The sequence below is a fragment of the Cebus imitator genome, unplaced genomic scaffold (genome assembly GCF_001604975.1).
Source record: "Cebus imitator isolate Cc_AM_T3 unplaced genomic scaffold, Cebus_imitator-1.0 Scaffold117, whole genome shotgun sequence".
NCBI lineage: Eukaryota > Metazoa > Chordata > Mammalia > Primates > Cebidae > Cebus > Cebus imitator.
The window spans coordinates 9353819-9378511 of record NW_016107432.1 but is presented as its reverse complement, the minus strand read 5'-3'; the positions used below and the strand labels follow the sequence as shown (position 1 = coordinate 9378511).

At 44.6% G+C, this 24693-nt stretch overlaps 1 protein-coding gene across 1 annotated transcript in view; it reads left to right on the top strand.

Annotated features, from left to right (window-relative positions):
- The window catches only part of LOC108311504 (solute carrier family 2, facilitated glucose transporter member 9-like), a 132820-nt gene that overhangs the window by 48782 nt on the left and 59345 nt on the right, over window positions 1-24693 (top strand). Inside the window, exons 5-6 of the mRNA XM_037742142.1 lie at window positions 2946-3056; window positions 22221-22322. Coding sequence (XP_037598070.1) covers window positions 2946-3056; window positions 22221-22322 — 213 coding nt within the window. The remainder of the gene's footprint in view (window positions 1-2945; window positions 3057-22220; window positions 22323-24693) is intronic.

Genomic DNA, 24693 nt, shown 5'->3' with positions numbered 1-24693 from the left:
AAATGCATAAATGAATAGTATATATGAATTATATCTTTACCTAGTATATATTAGTTTTCTATTGCTTCTGTAGCAAATTACTACAATAGCTTAGCTATTATTTTGTTGAAGGAGCGCCACCTGAAAGACAAACTATTATTACCCTTCATTGGAGAACAGAGATTCTGAGACGTGAAATCAGTTGCCTGTGGTCACGCAGGTCACGAGAGGCAGTGCTGGGGTTGGAATCCCCACTCCAGACCTTCAGAACTGCTGCTTCTGCCACGTGGCACAGGCAGGCTGGGGGCAACCTGAGAGAACAGAGCTGTGTGGTGAACAAGGTCAACACAGACACACTCCATGGGAGCTAGGGGGCTCTCGGGCAGAATGCACTCTTAAGTGTCCTGGGTGCTTTCTTATTTTACAGCGACCTCAAACTGTCCAATCAAATCAGCGTCAGTGTAAGCAGAGGTAGAGCTGAAGGCAGTCACCTTCCCACTATGTCAACTGGAACAGGGGAATGGCAGTGGCTTCGTGGCACAAACAGACTGGCAGTGCGTGTGACGTCCAGGCGTGCCCTGGGGGGGACAGGGCCAGCCTGGCAGGACCCCTGCAGGGCCTAGACTGGGGGAGAGGATCTGTGGGCTGATTTCTTGCCTTTTGTTGCATGAATGAATATAAGAACAAACATGGCTTTGATTGCTGTTTTTATAACTGTCCCTCACTAAACTTAGAGTTTTACGCACAATGGCTCTCTTCACTAACCTGCTAAGGGACATCTATAGCAGTGTCTCTATGGGGAGAATGGAAACCAAGCAAGACGGGGTTGTGGGGAGTGAGGAGCCCGGAAGGAGGTGCTGGCCTCAACACAAAAGAACTCACATTTAGTGGGATCTAGGGCTGAGAGCCTCAGGAACATGAGCTGGTGAGGCCACGGGGTTCAGAGCCACAGCTGTGAATAACACAAATGTCAAACACCTTCACATGGGTGACAGCCTGGCAGCCTGAGGGCATGAAGAAGGTCCCTAGAGAACTTTGGCCATTGAAAATTAGTGAATTTGGCTGATGACTGAAAACGGCTCTTACACTCCTGGAATCCAACCCTAAAGGTGCACTGGGAATCACAGGTACCTTCTAAAGGGGAGGCGATTGTATAAACATATTCAATGGCCACAGGGTTTTCAGGATAACGTCAGCTTCAGCGACAGCCCTGAGAACTATAGGAATTAGTGGATTTGTTAGGCACTACCTCTGTACACCATGGACGTGACAGCAAAGGATCAGGCCGACGATGGAGTCTAACGTTCACTCAAGTGAGGGACAGGTGCAGAGCCCGGAGGTTCTTGTTTTACAAGAATATTAAAACCAATAGATGTATCCATGCCTGAAAACTTGACGAAATGGGTGTAGTGGTTTTCAGTGGCATTTCTCAGGATGCCCATAACTTTATGGAGATTTACTTTCTTCACAAAAATTTGACCATCTGTAGATATAAGTAGGTCCTAAATCTTCCCCGCAACACGTGAATAATTTTTGCTAAAAACTTCTAGTAATAAGAGAAATCTATAGAAACAAGAGCTTCATCCAGAAACAAAGAGCAAAATGCAAGAGTGTGGCCAGCCAACATTGGACCTGACAGATTATGAGCAGTGTGCTCTAATATTTCCACTGAATAGGATCAAACTGTTCATAAAGGTCCATAAGGTCCTTTAAGGCAGAATTCATCAATGAGGACAATGTGGTTTTTTATCATTCAGCAAACTCTTGGTTTTAAAGAAATAGCTGTGATGGGGAGAAACCAGACATCATTTGTGTCCAGGCTAAAACCCTCATAGTGAATACTGAAGAGCGACAATTCTCACCCAGTTCCTAACACCCCACGGGACAGGCAACATAAGCGTGGCCATGTTAGTTTGACTGGGGAGGAATAGGAATCTCTGCAGGGCAGAGTGAATTGCCTGAGGTCACATAGCTAGCTCAAGATGGAGCCAGGCCGACAAACTCCTAATCAGTGATTGTCTGATGCCCATGAGCATCAGTTAGGATTTAGGTCTAACCTCATGTGGTAGAAACCCCAACAGAGACCTCAACCAGCTGGAAGGTTTTCTGTCTCACATGAAGTAAGTTGCGAGGGCTGGTATAGCAACTCCAAGACCACATACGCTGGTTTTCCCAGGACACACTCAATGTATGTGTGTTGTCCCAGCACAGCTGTCAACACTCAAAAGTGCTCATGTTTAGATAATAAATTACAGAACCACTGTAGTCAGTGAGGACACAGGCTAACTCTCTAATTTCCTGGGCCAGCAACCGAACAAGCGGCCTTCATCCCAAGCCAGGGGCTTTATGTATAGTTAAACAGGTTGTGCATTACACAACTCTGGGGAACATCTTTCTCCTTGTATGCATTGTGGATTTGCTATGGCAATTTTTCAGTGGATGACAGTAAAGGATTTTGTGTAGTGGGGGCCTTTTCTAGTTCTCACAAAGTTACTGAAGGTTCCTGGCAGTGCTGTTCTGAAGTCACCTAGTAATCCATAAAAGGCTGCTGAGGCTCCAGCCATCATCTCCACCATCCTGACACAGAAAGGAGAAAGGACAAACAACAATAAAAAACAAAAATGGAAGCACACCTCCTTGATGAAAAGTTTCTTTTTAAAAAAAGAAACTTCCTGGAAGCCCCGTTACCATTACTGTTTCTATCTCTCTGCCACACTTAGCTGCAAGGAAAACTAGGAAATATAGCCTTTTAGCTGGGCACTCCTACTAGTACAAGAGTTATTTTAGTAATGAAGAAAGGGAAAATGTGAGATGAAGGTGAAAAATGAGCATCCACGCCACTTCATCTTGGGACTCTGAGTTTGGCAGTGGAATCCAGAGACTACCTTCTACCCAAATTTGATTTAGAAAATAGATTAAGTCCTTCCACTGACCACTTTCTCTTCTCGTTCTTTCCTGCATTACAGATTTGGTTCTATACCAACAGCATCTTTGGAAACGCTGGGATCCCTCCGGCAAATATCCCATATGTCACCTTGAGTACAGGGGGCATCGAGACTTTGGCTGCCATCTTCTCTGTAAGTCAACTGAGGGTTACTTTTGAGAATGCCACAGGGGGTTACATAGCACAGTGGGAATGTTCATAAGGTCCTTTAAGGCAGGGGGTTTCCCCATCGGAATTCATCAATTAGGACAGTGTGGTTTTCTACCATTCAGCAAACTCTTGGTTTTAAAGAAAGAGCTGGGATGGGGAGAAGCCAGACATCATTTGTGTCCAGGCTATTGATCCAAAACCTCCAGTGAATACTGAAGAGTGACTGTTCTCACCTGGTTCCTGACACCTCCTGGGACAGGCAACACACCACTGTGGGAACCCCAGGCAACAAACCGGCATCCCTTTAAAGGGTCACATCCTTTGTCATGCCAAAGGCATCTAATTTTAGGAGTTCATCATGCAGTTCTTCACTGACATTTTTCCCATCTAGAGAATATTCCTTTCTACATTTTGCTTCTCAGTCATCTTCCTTTTAATAAATAACTCCATCCTTTGAATTCTCACCTAGTCACAAGTGATGGCATATGAATGCCCTGTGAAAGAGGGCCATATTGTCCCTGGGAGTTCAGATTAGAGAATTGTTGTGAGTCTCCAATCTCTTGCCCTGACTTTAAAAATGTTTCAAAACCGTTATCCGTCATCTCATTACCCGAAACATGGGAGTTTACAAGGCAGAAAAGAAAGGACATTTCATTCAACCAGCATAATGGAGAGGAAAACTTTAATAATAAGCCAACATGTTCAAAAGAAGGCATAGAGCTTGTTACTTTTTCAACCTCCAATATGCAAAACAAACATTTAGTGAAGAGGAAAGTTGGGTGGCTTCAGAACCTAGCAGAAATTTCCAGATCTTGGAATCAGGCCAAACTGGATTTGGATCCTGGCTCAAGCACTTCTTGGCTATGTAGCATTGAGCAGTGCGCTCAACATCCCTGAGCTTCAGTTGCACTCTTTATGAGATGTTGCGTCTCTTCTTCCTTGTAGGCATGTGGTCTGTGCCTCACATTTTAGGCATGCAGCACAGTCAGGTTCCCTTCCAAATGGAAAAAGAAAGGGCTGAAATTAGAGAGTTATATTCTGTGACCTTGATGGAGTAGTTCATTTATTTTCACTCTTGCTCACTGATTTGCACTGACAGATTGATGCCCATACAAACAGGAAGAGGCTTGCAATTGTATGTCTGACTTCTTGTTGACAGAACACTTTACTTTGCACCTTGCACTTAATGGGTCATTCTAGCAAGATACTTTTAAAAAAAACAAGTATCATTAAAAATGTAGAGAAATGATGTTTTGTCTCTTTCCCTTTCCACTTCACAGTCTTTTTATTAGAGGAAAACATTTCAAAGTTTCATGTTCTGGAAGTTTCACAAGACTCATTCTTGTTATTCTCAAGTTATAGACTGTACCGAGTTTCGTTTATTTATTTTTACTTTGAGCAAGGGAAAAACACAGTCAGTCTGAGATGAAAACTATGGGGAAAGTACAGGAGATTTTTGTTTTTGTTTTTTATTAAGTATTTTATTGGTATTGTTAAGAAATCAATAGCAGCTCATTAGGGCAAATTTGTAAAATTCAGAAAAATAGAGAGGAACAAATTTGCCAAACTTTCTTGGTTATAATCACAGTAACCAAGGAAGTTTGGCAAATTCTTCCCTGTCTTTCTATGCATAGATGTATATTTCTTACACAGTAGCACAGCAATCCTATTCTAAATACTAGCTCTAATCTGCTTTTGTTCACATAATCTTATGTCAGAATGATTCCCTATTTTATTATTTTTAAGTAATTTTTGTGGAAGTATATTATATATGCAGAAAATTATGTACATTATCACCTTCCCTGAATTAACACTAGTGCTGAAAGATTTGTCCTACTCCAATAATTTTCTGTATGATAATTTCCTTAACCATTGTCTTGAGAGTAAGGTTGTTGAACATCTCTGCTCAGAGCCTGATGGCAGTGCCATGCTTCTTGGGTTCCAATACCAGCTCTGTGTCTTTTTTTTTCAGCCATGTGACCCCAAGTAAGTTATTCAGCATCTCCGTGACTCAGTTTCCCCACTTCTAAAGGACATCATCCCTGCCTCCTAGGGATGGGCTGAGGATTGTACAAATGAATATACATTAAGTGATTCCAGCAGTGGCTGTCAAATGATGTGCACTCAGTAATTGGCAACTATTCTTGTCCCATTTAGGTAGATTTCCATAATTTGTGATTTTAAATAAGGCTGTGATGGTCATCCTTGCAGAGGGCAGAATTTTACAGGGACTCTTGTCATCTTTTGACAGTTGAGGAAGCCAAGACCCAGAGGAGTGACTTACTCTGGGTCACACGGTCAGCTGGCTCAGAACCCAAGGGAGTGGGGAGAGAGAACATCATGGGGCCCCTATTGCCCCCCGGCCGAGACCCCGAAGTGTTCTACATGTGACCTCATGAATGCTCACGTTATGCCTTAAAGTCCAATGATTGCCCTTGTTTGAAAGAGGAGCACACCGAGGAAGTGGCTACACTTCTTCTCTTGGTCCAAGAAGGACTTCACAGGAAGCCGTTCTTATTCATTGCAGACTCCAGAAGCCACTCCTTCTCATCCCCATGCTTTGGCTAGCAGATCATTTTCCTTAAAAGCTGACAATATTGGGCAAGGTATTCTTTGGAAATACCAACCCCAGAAAGGAGGGTAAATGACTGCACAATTCTGAAAGAGAAGGAGGGGTCCTTTCTAAACTCAGGACTCAGAGTCACAGCCTCTGGAGAGCGCTCTTGCTGCCGCCTTTAAGTGTGGACCTGGTGGATCTCAGTCATCTGGACCGTGGCCAGTTGGTTCCCTGCCATCTAGTGAGCTCTTGCCAGCTCCTCCCATGATCAAGCCATTGACCCTGTGCTGGGGCTTATAGAGGGCCGTTGCCATGGTGCCTGCCTGCAGGAGTTCACAGTCCAGTGCAGGAGGTTGACTATGACCCAAGGATAAATGATGTCTTGCTGTTCTAGAGGTGCAGGAACCTCGGTGTGGGAGGTTCTCTGAGCAGGAAGTGATGCTTCGGAGCTTTGGTGATGGATTCATTCATGCAGGCATCCATTCCTCCATTCCACAGACACCTAAGGTGCACGCATACAGTGCCAGCTGTCACAGGGGAAGCTGCCAAGATCTAGATAGAAAAACAAATCCAGAAACAGACAATTACCACATGCAACACTAAGACAAGCTTCCCTCTCAAATAAGGGGTTCTGGAAGAGCTTTCTGGAGAAGGGAACCAGGAACCTGAGAGCTGAAGGACCAGGAGAAGTTAGGTGAGGGAAGAGAAGTACATTGGGGAGTCTGTCCCCCTTTCATCTTTTCAGAGAGCTGGAGATGCAAGGACAGATGCAGAATAGTCCATTGGAAACAGTCCTTAAAATGGTAGCATTTACCCCAATTCCTGGAAAGCCATGAGATTAAATTCAGCATGAAGCTGAGAGTGTGGAATGGAAAAATGTTCTGGGGAGAAAGAGCTTTGGCTTTAGGATGAGGCTACTGTTCATTCAAATCCTGATCACCCATTTACCAGCTGAACGGTCTTGGGAACACTGCCCAGCACCTCTGAATCTATTTGCTCATCTGTAAAATGGACATAACCATGCCCACCTGTGGTAGGCAAAATAATGGCTCCCCAAGATGTCCACACCATGATTACCTTACACGGCACAAAGGAATGTTGCAGGTGGGACTAATCTTGAGATAGGGAGAGGACCCTGGATTACCCAGATGAGCCCAATATCATCATGGGGCCCTTATGAGTGAAAGAGGGAGGCAGGAGGGTCAGTCAGAGAAGGAGATGTGGTGGAAGCAGAGGCAGGAGTGACGCCATTGCTAGATTTGAGGTGAGGAAGGGGTCACAGGCCCAGGAATGCAGATGGTCTCTAGAAGCTGGAGCAGGCAGGATTCTCCCCCGGAAGCTCGAGAAGGAACCAGCCCTGACAACACCATCATGCTTCACTTCAAGATCTACTCTAGACTTCTGAGTTCCAAAACTGTAAGACAATCCACCTGTGTGTGTGTGTGTGTTTTTTTTTTTTTTTTTTTTTTTTGAGACTGAGTTTTCACTCTTGTTACCCAGGCTGGAGTGCAATGGTGCGATATCCGCTCACTGCAACCTCCGCCTCCTGGGTTCAGGCAATTCTCCTGCCTCAACCTCCTGAGTAGCTGGGATTACAGGCATGCGCCACCATGGCCAGCTAGTGTTTTGTATTTTTAGTAGAGACGGGGTTTCACCATGTTGACCAGGATGGTCTCGATCTCTTGACCTCGCGATCCACCCGCCTCGGCCCCCCAAAGTGCTGGGATTACAGGCTTAAGCCACCGCGCCCGGCCCACCTGTGTTTTCTTAAGCCACTGCATCTATGGTAACTCGCCGCAGCAGCAATGGGAAACTAATATAGCACCTGACAGAATTATGGAAACAAAATCCAAACTGTGTGAAAGCCATTCTTCCGTTCCTGACAGTGTCAATATAAAGTAAATTCCTTTCCCTTTCCAAAGTTTATATATGTATATGTAGCATATTTATATATATAATATATTATCATATCATGTTATAATTTATATAATACATTATAATTCCATATTATATTTGTATATAAATATAGATATTTGAAAACAAGAAAATAAAAATATACAAATATATTTATATATGATATATTTATATATTATCTATTAATAACAAATATATGATATATAGGTATGTGTGTTTATTACATATATAATTATATAAATATATGTATTATCTTGTGTTCAAATATACATAAATTTATTACACTTATAATTGTATATATAAATATATGTGTATTACCTTGTTTTCAAATATACATATTTGAATATATCGAAAATGTATTACCTTATTTTCAAATATACGTATTTGAAATGTATTTGAAAACAAGGTAATACATATATATTTATATATAAATTATATATGTAATAAACACACACATATTTCATCTAGCCCTTTGAAGTGACTGCCTATCCAAAAAGAGTTTCCAATATTTTTCATTCCTCTTATGAGATTTTTACAGTCTATTAAAATGGCTCAGAAGGCTAATAAAACTGAGAAGGGAAAGACATCTTTGCTCATTTGATCTGCCATTAATTTTGGCTCAGGGCATCAGTCATCAGCTTGAGCAACCGTAAACCATTGCCATCTTTCAGAAACAGCTGGTTTTCCAAATTGATTTGCTTGGCACCAAGTTAACTCTCTGATGAGTGAACTTCCAGTGAGCATCATTCAGGCCACGTAAGGCAGGGGCTTTGTGGGGTGAAAGTTTACTCTTGAGAAGCACAGACTCTGTGCTTTTACAAATCAGGAGTCAGAATTCACAGTCATTCTTAATTATTGCAGTAAGTTTTCATAATTGTCAAGAATGGAATATGCTATTGAGTTGCAGTTAAAAAAAAAAATCCATATGGTTTCTGTTGCCTATAGTCCCTGCTGCTTCCCAATGAATTCCACAATTTCAGAATCAAAGGCCTCAGAGTTTACTGCTGAAACTTGGGACACTGGTCCAGTACGTGGACCAGAGGAGAACATGGTAAAAGAGAGAAAGCAGGGTGATATAGGCTTTGTGTCATACACACGTTGTCACCCGTACCTGCTAGCTGGGTGACCTTGAGCTAGTCACTTAACCTCTCTGATCCCCATTTTTCTCTTAGGGAAAGTGGCAATAATAAACAGACGTAAACCTCAACAGGTATTGTCATGATAATCATACTGTAATTCACAGTGCTTGGTGTAGAGAAGATTCTCAATAAATGTTAATTGTTGTTATGGGTTGAATTGCGCCTCCTCCAAATGTGTATGTTGAAGTCCCCAGTACCTCAGAATGTGACTTGAATTGGAAATAGGATCGTTGCAGTTGTAATTAGTTAAGCTAAGATATGGTCATATTGGAATAGGCTGGTCCCCTAATCCAATACGATAGTCCTTATGAAAAGGGGAACGTATGGCTGGGCGTGGTGGCTTATGCCTGTAATCTCCGCACTTTGGGAGGCTGAGGCAGGTGGATCACAAGGTCAGGAGATCAAGACCATCCTGGCTAACCTGATGAAACCCCGTCTCTACTAAAAATACGAAAGTTAGCAGGGCGTAGATGTGCATGCCATCCTAGTTACTAGGGAGGCTGAGGCAGGAAAATCACTTGAATCAGGGAGTTGGAGGTTGCAGTGAGCCAAGATTTCGCCACTGCACTCCAGCCTGGCGACAGAGCGAGACTCTGACTCAAGAAAAGTTGGGGGGGGGGGTGGAGAATTTAGATGCAGACACACACACAGGCAGAACACCCACTAAAAATTAGAATTGTGCTGCCCAAAGCCAAAACACACTAGAAGCCAGGAGAGGACCTGGAACGATCCCTTCCCTAGCGCCCCAGAGGCAGGGCCCTGCAGACACGTTGACCTTGGACTTCAGCCTCCAGAAATGTGAGATAATGTATTTCTATTGCTGGAGCTGCTCTGTCTGTGGGGCCTGATCATGGCCGCCCTGGGAAACTCACACAGTTACTCTTGTTATTAATATTCCTGAAGAGAAGCAGACATGGAAAATGCCACAGATGCCCTGATGCCTCTCAAAAGCCTAGAGGATGAGACCAAGGTCAGGGTGTTTCTTCCTCCAGCATTCAGCAAGTGCTCACTGGGGCCCCGGCTCTGTGCCAGTGGGCAAAACAGGCAAAGGTCCCTGCTGTGGAGAAGGAGAGCTCCTCATGGGGGCACAGGCAGTGTACCAAGGGAGTACCCCACCCACGCAGTGTTTCAGAAGGTGAAGGATATTATGAGAAAACAGTAGAACAGAGAAAGGGGAATGGAGAGGCGGGGGCAGGTTGCCATCTTAAATACTGTGGTCAGGCTCCAGGTGAGCCCAGATGTCTGGGAAGAGCAGGCAAAAGAAACAGATGAAAGGAAAACCTTTGGGGAGGAGGGACACAGTGAACCTGAGCAGCTCGAAGGCAGATTAATTCAGGGCAGCGGAGGGCATGTAGGGTGGGTAGGCCACCTATCAGGAGCTGCAACCTTTGGTAGAGGGACAAAGCCAGCCAAAATGTCCCTGTAGGAAGTGAACCAGGAAACCAACCCCTGGCCTCATTCTCTTTCTTCAGACTTCTGATTTCTGACCGCTGATTTCTGATTTCTGCTGAAACCTCTCAGAGGTCAGAGAGCAGGAAGCTTGTTGATTTGAGCCTGTGAGTCTCCCTGTCGGGCAGAGAGCAAGCTGCAGAGTCTCCCTCTAGGGCAGAGAGCAAGAATCGGAGAGGTGACAGGAATGTCTGCAGCAGGCCAAGGCAGGAGCAGGGATGTGTCTGCCGCTTGAGGGACCAAGGGGCTGGTTGTGGAGGGGGGGAGCTTGAGGGGATCCAAATATGGTTTGCAAATATTTTCTCCCATTTTGTAGGTTTTCTCTTCACTCCGTTGTTTTCTTTGCTGCCTACAAGGCTTTAGTGGACAGGGGTGTTTAAAGGAGAATGCCAGGTCATGCTTTAAATCCCCCTGGCTGCTGACAAAATCGATAAGGACAGAGGGTGACAGGGGTGAAACAGAGTTGCCACGAGGCTTGGAGAGAGGCTGGTTTTCCCTGTGAATTATCAGACCGACATGTGCTCTAGAACTGGAATCAAAAGGACCGAGTTCAGTTCATTTCCCTTGATAGACATTCCTTTTTCATTGATAAATAATGATTCTATGGCATTTCTATAGATCACAGACTAGAAGAAACGACACCCTTCATCCACTAAAATATTAGAGCAAGTCCCCAGTTTGTTTGACAAGGGTTACAGGACCTTAGGAGAAAGGGGGGTTACAGCCAGCAGAGGCAGAGCTGGATTTTCCCCTTGGCTCCCGACCCAAACCCCCTGGAAGCATGAGGGTCTGCCTGAGCTCAGTCTGATCTAGGCAGCACCCCTAGATCTGAGAAGCTAAAACTCAGCCTAAATGGCTCTTCATGTTCAGAGCTTATTGTTCCAAAAGCATTAGTGTTAGCATTGCCTGAGCAGGGAGCAGGCAGAGAAGTGAGGACCCTCCTTGATATGTTGTGGCTGTGCCCCCACCCAAATCTCACCTTGAATTATCGTTCCCATAATCCCCATTGTCATGGGGGGGACCCGATGGGAGGTAATTTAATCATGGGAGCAGTTACCCTCATGCTGTTCTCATGACAGTGAGTGAGCTCTCACAAGATCTGATGGTTTTATAAGTGGCTTCCCCTTCACTTAGCTCTCATTCTTCTCCTTCTGCCTCCATGTGAAGAAGGATGTGTTTGCCTCCTCTTCCACCATGACTGTAAGTTTCCTGAGGCCTCCCCAGCCCTGTGGAACTTTGTCAATTAAACCTCTTTCCTTTGCTGCTGTAAAGAACTATCCAGTCTTGGGCAGTTCTTTATAGCAGCATGAAAATGGGCTAATACATTTCTGGTTATGACAGGTTATCCTTGTGGGGCGGAGACTGGGTGGGGATGAGGAAGGGGAGAAGCAGAGCCAGTGCCCCAGAATCCCCAAGCAGAAAAGAGGTCGTTTAACCCTGGAAACCCATTCCCTGCAATCCCCACTCCCATCCACCCCAAGCTCTGGATAATATCTTTTAAGTAAGTAGCTCTGTTTTTGAGTTTGGCCAAGGACATATCCACAAGTCCATTCCTGCAGCTCACCCTCTGACTCTTGGGATGTGCTCCTGAGTCTCTTACTTCCCACCAATTTTTTCCTAATTTCCTCCCTGTTCCTCTGATAACATCCTTTGGATCCCCTGTATCCGGACGGGCCCCATCAGCTACTCACCAAAAGAAAGTGAGGATGTGTCTCATGGGGTGCAGGTGGAGACAGCACACAGCACCCACTTGTGTCAGTTCTAAGTGGTGGCTCTTCCCACCATCCTCTGCCCTCTGCTGACTCAATGCTCTTGGTATGAAAGCCCTGATTCCTTTTCTTCTTTTTTCTTTTTTGAGACAGAGTCTCGCTCTGTTACCCAGGCTGGAGCACAATGGCACAATCTCAGCTCACTATAACCTCCGCCTCCCTGGTTGAAGCAATTCTCCTGCCTCAGCCTCCTGAGCAGCTGGGACTATAAGCATGCGCCACCACGCCTGGCTAATTTTTGTATTTTTAGTAGAGACAGGGTTTCACCATATTGGCCAGGCTGGTCTTGAACTCCTGACCTCAAGTGATCCACCCACCCTGGCCTCCCAAAGTGCTGGGCATAGTGCCCAGCCTGAAGCCCTGATTTCTAAGCCATCTGGACATCCAGTGTCTCTTTTTCTGCTCCTTGAAGAACTAAATTTTTTTTCCACTTGCCAAAATTTGAGAACCGTTTGAATGTATCCTCACAAAACCACCTTTTACTTTATTTTGAATAGGGTAAGAGGATAAGGGGGCGTGCTTCACTTAGAAACTGCAGAAGCTATGTCCTCAAGCCAAGCTTATAAAGTAACCCAAGAGGAAAAGACATCCACAGGACTGGAGAACCTGGAGAAGCCTGTCTGCTGCCGGCCTTTCCTTCCAGCCCAGTTGGCCCCACCACACGTCTGTTTTGCACTTCAGTTGGAATATCTCAAGACATTTTAATTTGTTACACTTAAAGATCGTGGGCCACCCTGGAATAATTATGTAAAAGGCAGCTCTCATTTCTCACACCTTTGCCCAAACAAATATACAGATAGCTTTTATGCACATTCATCTTTTAAGCAGAAATTTTCAAAAAAGTTTATAGTTCAATGAATTATTCTCTATTTTTCATTTAGAGAGAGGCTGTCTCAAGCAGAAAATTATCTTTTGGCACTCTGTCCTCTGAACATAAGTTTGAAAATTTCACTAACTTGCAATAACCACAGCTTTCCAAGGTCTTGGCTTCTTTCCAGAGAGAGATTTGTGAAAAGTAGAGATTAACATTTGCATGTTTAAAACAGAATCACTAGCAGCTGACAGTAATACTGGAATGTGAGGTTTCTTTTCTTTCTTTCTTTTTTTTTACATTGCAACATATTTAATAATAAAGAATTGGAGACACTAAAATTTGTAATATAAAATAGATGGAATAATGTACCTTGGCCTCTTTTCTCTGCTGAGGGAGCTGAGTCAGTGATAATCACTCCATTCCCTGCTCCTTTCCCCTATCCTTTTGGTGCCAAAACTTGGACAGTAGCCCGCTTCCGACTAGAAAGTCAATAATTGCTCCTGTGTCAAGGGTTCCTCAGGAGCTCCTCTTATATACACTTTATTTTATCATGATAAATATTGTAATACACATTGAATACAATATAGACAAAGAGCAATGTGTCAAGATTAGGAAACATGAGGGATGCCTGGGGGCTGGCCCTCATCTGGGCCACAACTTCCCCAGCATTTACATTTCTCTCTGAAAGAGTTTCAGTTGTCTCCACCGCTTTGGCTGAGTTATTAGGGGAAGGCTCACTGAGTTGCTTTAACATGTAAATTTGAAAGAGAGAGAGAGAGTGTATGTCGTGCATCAGATTTAAAGAAATGGCAATGGTAGTTGTCATTCATTCAACACCATTAATGGTTGCTCAGTGGAGTACCCCTCAAGTAAAGCCTGTTGGGAAAATCACACCAGCTGACTAAAGAGGGCGCTCTTGCCTTTGGGTGGTCTCCCTTCAGGGAGCAGTCAGATAGGACGTCCTAAGGGAGGCAGGGCCCACCAACAGGGCTCCCTCTGATAGCCTTCTGGGGCCCCGTGCACAGTAAGTCCACAAGACCCACAGACACAGAAGGATCAAGCCAGGCAAGGACAGGGATTAGGCCCCAGCCTGGAGTTGGACATGGAGAATGGGGCATCTTCTATGATCAAAAGGCTCACCCTAGCACAGGAAGAAACTCATGCAGGACACTGTAGCCCTGAGAAAGTCAGGAACTCCTGCCAAGCACTGAGTACTGCATGCAGTTTATATAGAGAGATGTTCACATGGAATACAATATACACAAAAAGCAGTAAACCAAGTGTAAGTAAAATAATGTAAAAGCACATTAAATCAGATTTGGAAGCTGTAATTGAGATACATTTGAAATAAATGAAATTTTACGCAATATTTTCCTTCCCTCCAGTTCTTCCTTTTTAAAATTCTGTTTATTGACATACAATATTGTACATATTTGGGAGTACCTTCCTTCTATTTTTGCATACATTCAATCTGTTAGCAGACAACATTACAAGCCCTGCCCTTCATCAGACGTTAGCTCCTTGTATCGGTTTGCCCAGGCTGCCAAAACAACATACCACGAACTGTGTGGCTTAAACAGCAGGAATTTATTGTATTACAGTTCTCGAGGCCAGAAGCCTGAGAGCAAAGCATCAGCAAGGCTCATTTCTCCTGAGGACTGCGAGGGAGGATGCCGCGTGCCTCTCTCCCAGATTCTGGGAACTTGCAGGTGATCTTTGGTGCTTCTTGGTTGGCAGAAGCATCATCCCAAACCCTGGCTCATCTTCACATGGCATTCTGTCTGTGTATGTGTTTTTTGGTTTTTGGATGTTTTGTTTTGTTTTGTTTTTTGAGATGGAATGTCTCACTCTGTCTCCCAGGCTGGAATGCAGTGCTACAAGCTCGGCTCACTGCAACCTCCGTGTCCCGGTTCAAGCAATTCTCCTGCCTCCGCCTCCCGTGGAGCTGAGATTACAGGCACGCACCACCATGGCCATCCAATTTTTGTATTTTTATTTTTTTTGGTAGAGATGGGGTTTCACCACGTTGGCCAGGCTGGTCTCGAGCTCCTGACCTCAAGTGATCCACCACAGCCTCCCCCCCCCCACTAGCCTCCCAAAGTGCTGAGATTACAGGCATGTGTGCAGGTCTGTCTCTGTGTCCACACTTTCCCTTTTAACAAGAACACCAGTCATCATGGACCGGGGCCCATCCAAATGATGTCATTTTAACTTAATTACCTAAAAATAAAGACCCTATTCCCAAATAACGTCACATTCTTAGGTATAGGAGATTAGGACTACAATATTTTATTTTTTGAGAGGATGCAGTTCAGCCACAAAGCTCCCCAAGGGCAGAGACTCCTGGCTCTGTCTCATCCGTGCCCCAGTGCCAGTGCCATTGGAGGCTCTCAGTGACCACAGGCAGCTCACACAAATGAAGGGAGAATAACTTTGGGAGCATGTGCATATTCTTTTGATAAATGTGGATGTGTATTTGCCTCCGAAATACTGGAGAGAGGAAGTAGAATACAAGGCTTAAGAGCAAGACTCTGGAGCCAGAGTACCTAGACTTAAATTCTGACTCACTGTGCAGCCTTAGCCAGGTTGCTAAGCTTCTCTGAGCCTCAAGCTCTGGATATAATAGTGGATGACAATAGCACCTACCTCAAGAAAATGTTATCAGAATTAACTTATTAATATATGTAAAGTATTCAGAACCATTCCTGGTACATAGTAAGGGCTGTAACGATGTTCAAACATGGGAATGAAGACAGCACGAGATTGGCATAAGGACAGCCTCACAGATCAATGGAACGGAATGGGCAGAGTGGAGTCCAGGAAACAAACAGTAGCTGAAGTAATTCAATGAGGAAAGGACAGTCTTTTCAACAAATAGTGTCATAAAAGGTCGATACTTAAATGAAAAAAAGTGAATGGCAACCCTTATTACACCATACAAAAAATTAACATAAAATGGGCCGTGTATCTAAACATAAAAGCTAAAGTCTAAAATTTCTAGAAACAAAGGAGAAAGTTTCACCACATTAGGATAAGAAAGATACAGAATCGCAAACCATTTTTAAATGATAAATTGGATTTCATCAAAATTAAAAACCGTGACTATTTAAAAGGTATTGTTAAGGAGATAGAAAAGTAAGTCACAGGCATGGAGAACATACCTATAAAACATTGGAGAGGGGACTTGAATTCAGAATATATAAAGAACTCTTAAAACTCAAGAAGACCCACTACCCGCTTGAAAATGAACAAAGTGTCTGAACACATGCTTTACTAAATAAGATATCTAAAACAACAAAAAGCACCTGAAAAGATGCTCAACACTGTTAGTCATCAGGGAAATCAAAACTAAAAACCACAGCGAGATACCAGTGTTCACCAAAAGGGTGACAATCATTTAACAGGTTGATAAAATACCACGTGTTGCCAAGGATGTGGAGTAACTGGAAGGCTTGTCCACCTCTGGTGAGAACGTAAAATGGCACAACCCCTTCAGAGAACAGGTTAGCAGTTTCCGATAAAGGTTTTACCCATCCAACCCAGTCATTCCCTCATACGTATTTACCCAAGAGAAATCACCGCACATATCTACATGGAGACTCAAATACTAATACTCATCGTGGCTTTATTTCTCAGAGCCGAAAACAGGAAACAGCTATTGAGTCAACAGGTGAATGGAGAAACAAATTTTGGTACATCTATGCAATGGAATACTGATGAGCAATACAAAAGAACTGTTGATATGTACAGCAAGAAGGAGGAATCTCAAAAGCACTGTACTCAGCAATATGAGATGCTACAAATGACAAATCGAATCCCTGTGCTAGAAAGCAGATCGGAGGTCACCTAGGGTTGGGGGAAGGGACACAAGATTGTTTGGGAAAGTGATGGAAACGTTCAATATCTTAATTGCAGTTGTGGTTATAAGGCATATAAATTTGTCAAAACATACCAAACTTTGCAATTCAAATGGGTACATTATATTGAATGAAAATTATACCTTTATAAAGTTCCTTCTTAAAATCCTAACCAGAACAAAAGGCTCCCATTATTATTTCACCAGAGGCCCCAGCGCTGTGGGGAAGGGCACTAGATGCTGGGTGAATGGCTGTTGAGTGTATGAGTGACCCCATGGCTCCAGAGTCCCCAGAGGGGGTTTCCTGGGAGCATCAGGATTCTGACAGTCATCCCCAGCTGATATCAGTAACCTTCAGTCTGCTGTTCATCTGAGTTAATGTCTCCACTCATGATTTTAATGTCAAGTGGAAATACCATGTCGCTCCAATCACTTCCGACAGGGTGCACTTTAACTGGACTTCGAGCGGGGAAGGAGGAAGAACAGAGCCTGGAAACTGACTGTGTCTGCCTGCTAGGATGGGAGGGTGGTTTTTATTCCTTCTTTCTCTTTCAAGGCTGTTTTTCTGGTGTCTTCCTAGACCATCTTTAAAGATCATTTCCAAATCAGGGAGAATGTGTTCAGCTTTTCATTGGCTCAGGTTACTGGTTCATCAAGAGACTCTAGGGAAATGAAACAAAAAGCCACATGCCCCTCACCCAACCCCTTCCAAAGCACTTGAACATCAGCGTCATGGTGTAAGAAAATGGTTCTCAACTGACTTCTGTAAGCACACTTTCTGACTCTGAACTTGTGGGTGGTGCACTTGAAACTTTAAAAAAAACTTCAAAATACTGAAGACAGTAACCGTATATGTTAATTTCAGTGTAACAATGTAACACATGCTGATCTTAGTACAACAGTATAACACATATTAATCTCATTATAACAATGTAACATGTGCTGATCTCAGTGTGACAATATTTCCCAGCAGCTGTGATGCTCTTCCATGGCACGCTCTGTTGTCATTTCAGCATCAGGTCACTGGATACGTTAATCCAACTCCCCTAAGAAGCTTAGGAGACAAAGTTCCTGTGTGTTACAGTTATGAACAGCCTTCGTTCACAGTGACAGCTTAACTTTGGGCTCTGTCCTGTTAGCCACAAGAAAAGCTGTAACATCCTTAGATTGTACCAAAAACATACTTTACGTAGTTACGGAAAATTGCCAGTATGGGTACTGGAAATACTTGGTGTTAGGCAAGAATAAAGGCATAATACAGGGGACAGAGACTTGCATCTACATGCTTCAACTAAATCTACCTTTTGGTGTTTTTAAGTCAAAAATCCCCATAGAAAATCATGAAAACTGACAGACAAATAAAATAGTAATCATATATTCCCCCAATCAGAGTTAGCCATTATAAACTATTTCCACATGTATTTTTCCAGGGTGTATTTGCTTAAAATAGCATACTTTATGTTATATAACTACATGTTTTAGTAAATACAGATACTCTTTTCACCTAAGATTGTACCCTGAGAATTTTTCTGTAATTTTACAATTCTTTTAAATTATGTTAATTTCTACATATTTGTTATTGAAATATTCCAGTATTTATTTAACTAATTGAATTGTTGATGGATTTCTAGATTATTTTTATTTCCTCATTAGTGTACATAACACATGAATGAAGATCCTCATCCATGCGTCTTACCAAACATCTATTTCCTTAGGATAAATGCCCAGGTGAGTGACTGAGTCCAAGCGTGTGGACGGTTTACAGCGGCACCTCGGTGTGAAACAGCATCTATCCCACTTCCTTCTCTGAATAGCTAGCCCCGGGTGACTTTTGATAAATTCCATAATCACTCTTGGCCTCTGATCCTGGGCCCAGATCACTGAGAGTGCTAGACTGAGATTGACATGTGTTACACTGAGATTGACATGTGTTGTATTGTTACACTGAAATTAGTTTGAGTTACACAGAGATCAGCATAATCTCTCTGGGCCCATAATTTCATAATCTCTCTAAGCCCCTGATATCTCTGGGCCCTTTCTCCCATCACTTTTCCAGGGGACCCTCCTGGCACTGGGACCCAGCTCTCTCGCTCATGCTGCACTGCTCCTGGCACGGCAGCCCCAGCAGTGTCTCCCCTTTGATGAGGCCCAGCTCATGAGGGCCTAGAGGGAAGGGATACTTTAAATGCAGGCCTCTCTCTCTCTTTCTGTCTCTCTCTCCCTCTTTCTCTTCTTCTCTCCCTTCCTCTCTCTTTCTTAGAAGCTGCCGGTCTTTGCTTCCTTCATGACTCTTGCTTGGCCTGACTTCCCTTCCCACTTCCCACCACGTGAAGTTACTGTCCCTCAGCTTTCTCAAACCTTACTGTCCTCCTCTGCAAATAAGAATCATTCTGCCTACTTATACAGACAGACACAGGCTGGGCATGGTGGCTCACGCCTGTAATCCTAGCACTTTGGGAGGCCAAGGCAGGTGAATCAGGAGGTCAGGAGTTCAAGACCAGCCTGACCAACGTGGTGAAACCCTGTCTCTTCTAAAAATATAAAAATTAGCCAGACACGGTGTTGCACGCCTATAATCACAGCTACTCAGGGGGCTGAAGCAGGAGAATCACTTGAACCCAGGAGGCGGAGGTTGCAGTAAGCTGAGATCAAGTCACTGCACTCCAGCCTGGGGTACAGAGCAAGTCTCCGTCTCAAAAAAAATAAAATAAAATAAAATAAGACAGACATTGACTCCCTCCGTAAACATTTACACCACACCTGTCAGGTATTCTTCTAGGCTCTGGGGAAGCAAAGATGAAGGTGCCTGGCCTTCAAGTGAAGAAAAAGAATCAGAGAGCCAGGAACTCCGAGGGCCGCAAAAGTGATCAGTGCCCTTCCTTCTTTGGGTCCAGGAGCTGGACATGAAGGTGGGACACTGGGCTGTTACCAAGTGGTGGCATTGTCTATTTCTAGTTTAATGTCAAGAAAATTTAACCTCTCTGCAACCAGAAAAGATTTTATAGATGACCCCAGCTTTGCTGCTTGCCAGCCATGTGACCTGCACTAGTTTCCAAAGCCTCTGCTTTGCTTTTTTTTAACCTGTAAAATGGAGCAAATAATAAAACCTACTCAAAGTTATTGTCAGGATTAAACAGGTTGGTGCATGAAAAGTGCTTAATACAATGCCTGGCACATAGTAGGTGCTCAGTAAATGATCATTAGCTATTGATATCTAGACTAACTCTGTTAACATCAGAAAAGATGAGAAATTAATACATGGAAGGGTTAATTATCTTGTTCAAGGCCACACAGCCAGCTACAGGTACGGGTTGGGGACAGACCCCCCAGGGCATTCCTTAGTTAAAATCAATAAGATACTTTGTGCCGTTTATTAGCAACCTCTTTTGTTCATGTGTCTATTTCAGACACTGTGAGTTCTTTCCCTTTATCTCACAGCTCCCCTGCAAAGATGGTATTATCATTCTCATTTTCCGGGTGGGGAACCTGAGGCCTGGACAAGCTGAGTAACCTGTCCTGGGTGCAAAGAAGGCTAAGTGGCAGAGCCGGGACTTGAGCTCAGGTCACCCATCTTCAGGCTTATGTGCCTCTGGATACCACTGGGCCCGGTTTCCAGGAGGCCAAGTTTAGAGGCTTGAGTCTGCCCTTCTTCCCTAGGCAACAGGAGAAAGGCATTCCTGACCAGAAGTCTTGGATGATTTTTGAGATACGTAGTCATCAGCCAGGCACTTTTACCTCCCAGGCCTCTGACTTTCTGGGCTGGTGCCCACCGGTCCCCTCAACGTTCATGCCTAGGTGACTGAGAGGTCCGAGGTCCCAGGCAGCACCACGTGGCCAGGTGCTCAGTGGACCACAGCGCTATACAGCTAGTGCTCGACTTAGGACCACGACTGATTCCGACAGACCGGTCGTAACACGATTTGGTCGTAAGTTGAGTAGGCTATATGTACAGTACTGTGAAATGATGTTATAAAAATCTTTAAGTCATATTTTATCATAATTTTCTTTCATTATTGTCATATATCCTAATTTTCTTTGTTCATTTTATGCCATTTGTATCATCTCTACACCATTTTGTTTCTTATTTTTACATTCGTCAGGTTTAAGTAAAACACTGCATTACAGTACAACTGGTTTAATATTTGCAAAACATACAAAATTACAAAGTACAGGTGCATACAAAAATACAAAATACAGGTGTAAAAAATACCATAGGAAACATTTTCCCAATTGCAAAACATATCAAAATATATAAACATGTACGAAACATTTTATTGGCCGCTGGTGCTTGGCTGCGGATCGTTGATGTCATCATCTGAGGCAGCAGTTGAGGTTACCGGAGTTGGTTTTTTCATAAACACGGTGAGCTTTGTCTGAATTGTATGTTTCTTTTTTTCTTCATAAATTTCACGATACGGATGAAACACATCGTGCACCATCCATTCAATCCTTGCAAATCGTTCAATGTTTGGGTCCATTGCTTTGAAATGTATAAGAAGTTTATTCAGCAAAGATAAACCGTCTGATAATCCCTTAGTGGTGAACTTTCTTTCTGGCTCCTCCTCTTCTTTCTCTGCTTCTCTTCTTTCTTCTTCCGCCACTCTTTCTTCTTCCAGTTCGATTAGCTCTTCATTTGTAAGCTCTCCGGATTCTTTATCTAGCAACCCTTCGACATCTTCCATTTCACACTCCAAAGAAAGGTCTTTAGCGAGCTTTACTATTTTTTCCAGAATTATTTCAAGTTCATGTTCACTGTCATTAACATAGCGCTTAACACAATTTTTCCAGATGCCATTCATGCACTTTGTCATCACAGCCTACCAGGCAGTAGCGATATTCTTGATACACATCAAAATGTTGTAGTGTTTCCAAAAATCTACAGCGGAGCAGTCGTGGCTAGCGATTGCGGTCATAAAGTCGAATGGTCGTAAGTTGCATAGGTCCTAAGTCGATCAATACCTGTACCCTTTAGACAGGCAGCTGTCACTCACCCCTGACATTTGGCTACAATTACTCTTTCAGTTATTGGCAGTTGAGGAGCTGTTTCCTGACCAGGTGGACAGGGACCAGCCAGGTGGAGGTCAGTGACAGTCCTAAGCTGAGGGAAGCTGGCTTGGAGAACACAGCTTCAGGGACTTCCCCGGGGACTCCCCACATCACGTCCACAATGAAATTGACTCCCCCCAAAAAATGCAGAGTGGAAAACAGCATGGGCTTCTCTGCCTACTCCCACTCCTGTGCCCTGCTGTGGGTGCCTACCCCTATGAAACCCACAACATGGAGACACAGAGGAATTGCCTTCCATGTAGGGTGGCTCTGAAGGAGGAGAAGGGCTGTGGTGACCATATCCATCCAGTTCCTTCTCCCAAATTCCGTTTGAGGAGTCCACCCTAGCAAGGAAGATTGGGAGGAAAGATGCTCATATTAACACTGCAGGTGCTCAGGAACTGTGACTTTCTCCCCCTCACTTTTTCCTTTCTCATGAAGACCATTGCTTCTAGGGCTGTGGCCGTGAAGATGGTGGCCTAGCTGTCTAGCATCGAAGGCAGTTTTTAATCACAATGCCATTGCTGGTTCCCAGTGCCACGTTCCCCGGTTGTGGCTAGAAATGGAATAATAGCTTTCTCTCTCTCTTTTACCCTGGACTAGGGCTTGGTCATTGAGCGTCTGGGACGGAGACCCCTTCTCATTGGTGGCTTTGGGCTGATGGCCCTCTTCTTTGGGACCCTCACCATCACACTGACCCTGCAGGTGAGAGGATGTGCTTGTCACACTTGAGGGACATAAGCACGAAGCTGGCCTCTGGCTTCATGATTTTGGGGCCTTTGATTTGTCGGTTCATCCTTCTACAGACAACGCTTGTGATAAAGCTCTCCCTAGGGCATCTCAGCTCTGGGGCTGCTCGGGGCCTCGGGAAGAGGGTTTGGTGAGGGGTCCTTGGACTGGGAGATGAGAGACCTGACTTCTGGTCCTGTCACTACTGCTGATGAGCTGAGTTATCTTGGGCAAGACACTTTCCCTCTCTGAGCCTCAGTTCACCCATCTATGGAATAGAAGAGCTTACACTAGATAGCCCTAAGATGCCCCTTCCAGCTGTCACCTCCCAGCAAGAGTGCCAGATGCTGTATACCAGCCACTTCCGCAGCTGTCAAAATTTTACAAATGGTGGCTCTGGAGCGAGACAGCCTGTGTGGACTCTGGCCTTTGCTTACTCGTAGTGAAACTTCTGCAAGTCAGCTCCTCTCAGGGCCTCATCTCTACAGAACAGTCATCCATTCCTCCAGGGGTGTTGCGGGATGAAATGAGAAAACACAGAAAGCGCTAGGCACAAGCACTCAGCGGATGTAGATGGAGGAGGAGGGGCGATGATGTACTTCATCCTTACAGCATTGATATTTCTTTCTTTTATGGAGATAAGGAAACTGAGGGATAAATGTAAATAAATAAGCTGCCCCAGGCGACACCACCAGAAGGTGGCAGGCTGGGATGCACTGAACACTGCCTCAGTGTCTCCAGTTCATCTTGGTGCCATGGGAAATGTGAAACAAGGTTACAGCATTTGATCAATCTTTGCATTTTTCAAAAATGCACCTGGAAATTGATAGGTGCATGTTTTGATCACCTGTCAAATGTCTTAGTGGTCCAAATGTTTCTAGAAAAAGCCACTATTATCATGGTGGCATCTGATGGGTGCCCTTCAAAGAGGTGGGGCTGGCGAGCACGCTGACCCGCAGCAGGTGGAAGCGTTGCCTTCAGGGACAATGTGCCTTGCAGATGCAGTTCCTTCCTGACAGCCAGGCCCCAGTTGTCCGGGGCCCAGCCATCTTCACTGTCCGAAGTTCTCAGGAAGCCAGCTGGGCAATGTTCCAGGCCATTGTCTTTCTGAAACTTGTGCCGGAAATTTATAAACGAAGCCTGAAGCCCACGAACCCCATCTAAGCCTCACTTCACAAGGTTTCGGCGCTGTTCCTGGCTTGGCCCATACTTGTCTCCCGCAGTGCCCCACACCCTGCCCCTGGCAGCTCCCCAGGGGGCCTGGCAGCTTCCTCTCCTAAGGCTTTCCTGTGCTTGGCTAGCTTCTCCTTGCTTTCTGGACTCAGGAAGACTTGGACACTCCTGGACACCTCTTCCTGCAGGAAGCCTCCCCTTGCTTCCAAGTCTGGGTGAGGTGTCCTCTCCTGTGTTCCCATAAGCCCCAAGGGGGAAAGCTGTGAGATCACTTATCGCAGACCATTGACTTTCACTGTTGACGCATCTCTCTCTCTGAATAGACAGTGAGTGTGTGGTGTAGGGCAAGGGTCATGCCTGTACCATATCTGCATTTCCACCTCCCATCCCAGTGCATGGCACCCAGGGGCAGCTAAGACCAATCAGCTGCATGAGTGAGTGAGTGATTGGTGCAGAAGCAAGGCTTACACTGTACAAGAGTCCATGAAGCTCCTCTCAACCCCTACAGCTAATAGATTTGGACACAAAACAAGGGGAAGGAAAAAGTTCCCCATTCCTCTGTCTGCCCTCTCTACACCTTGCCCTCCATTCCAGACTGTTTGCAGCTCAACCCCGCATGGTGCCCTCTCAGGCTTCTGTGTCCTTGTGTATGCTGAACCCCCTCCTGGAACCTCTTTCCTTTCCTTTCCTTTCCTTTCCCACTGGGATGACTCTGGCTCAGCCTACACAGATAAGCGCAGGTTCTTACCTTCCCTTGAGGTCAGCTGGCCTCTCCTGGGGAACCCAGGCACCCCACACACTCAGAACTGGTGACGCTGTGTTCTCATGCTCAGCCATCCAGCTGCTAGAGTAGGAGCGATCCCCAAACATCCTTCTGCACCCAGCACCAAGCCGCCCACCCCCCAGATGAGTGACAGCTTCTCTAGACACATTCCGTGAAATGAATTAACTCATCTCACACCTTGCAGGTTGGCATAGGTACAAATAACAGTCTTTTGTATAATAATGCAAGAACTGAGACAACTTTTATAAATGTGATAAAGCTGTGAAAATTTCTCATATTGCCTGCTGCAAACTAAGCACTCAATCAATGTGAGTTATTCATTTATTTGCCACTTCCTGTATGCCAGGACTATGTAAAACTCATCACCGACTTCCTCTGATTTCATCACAG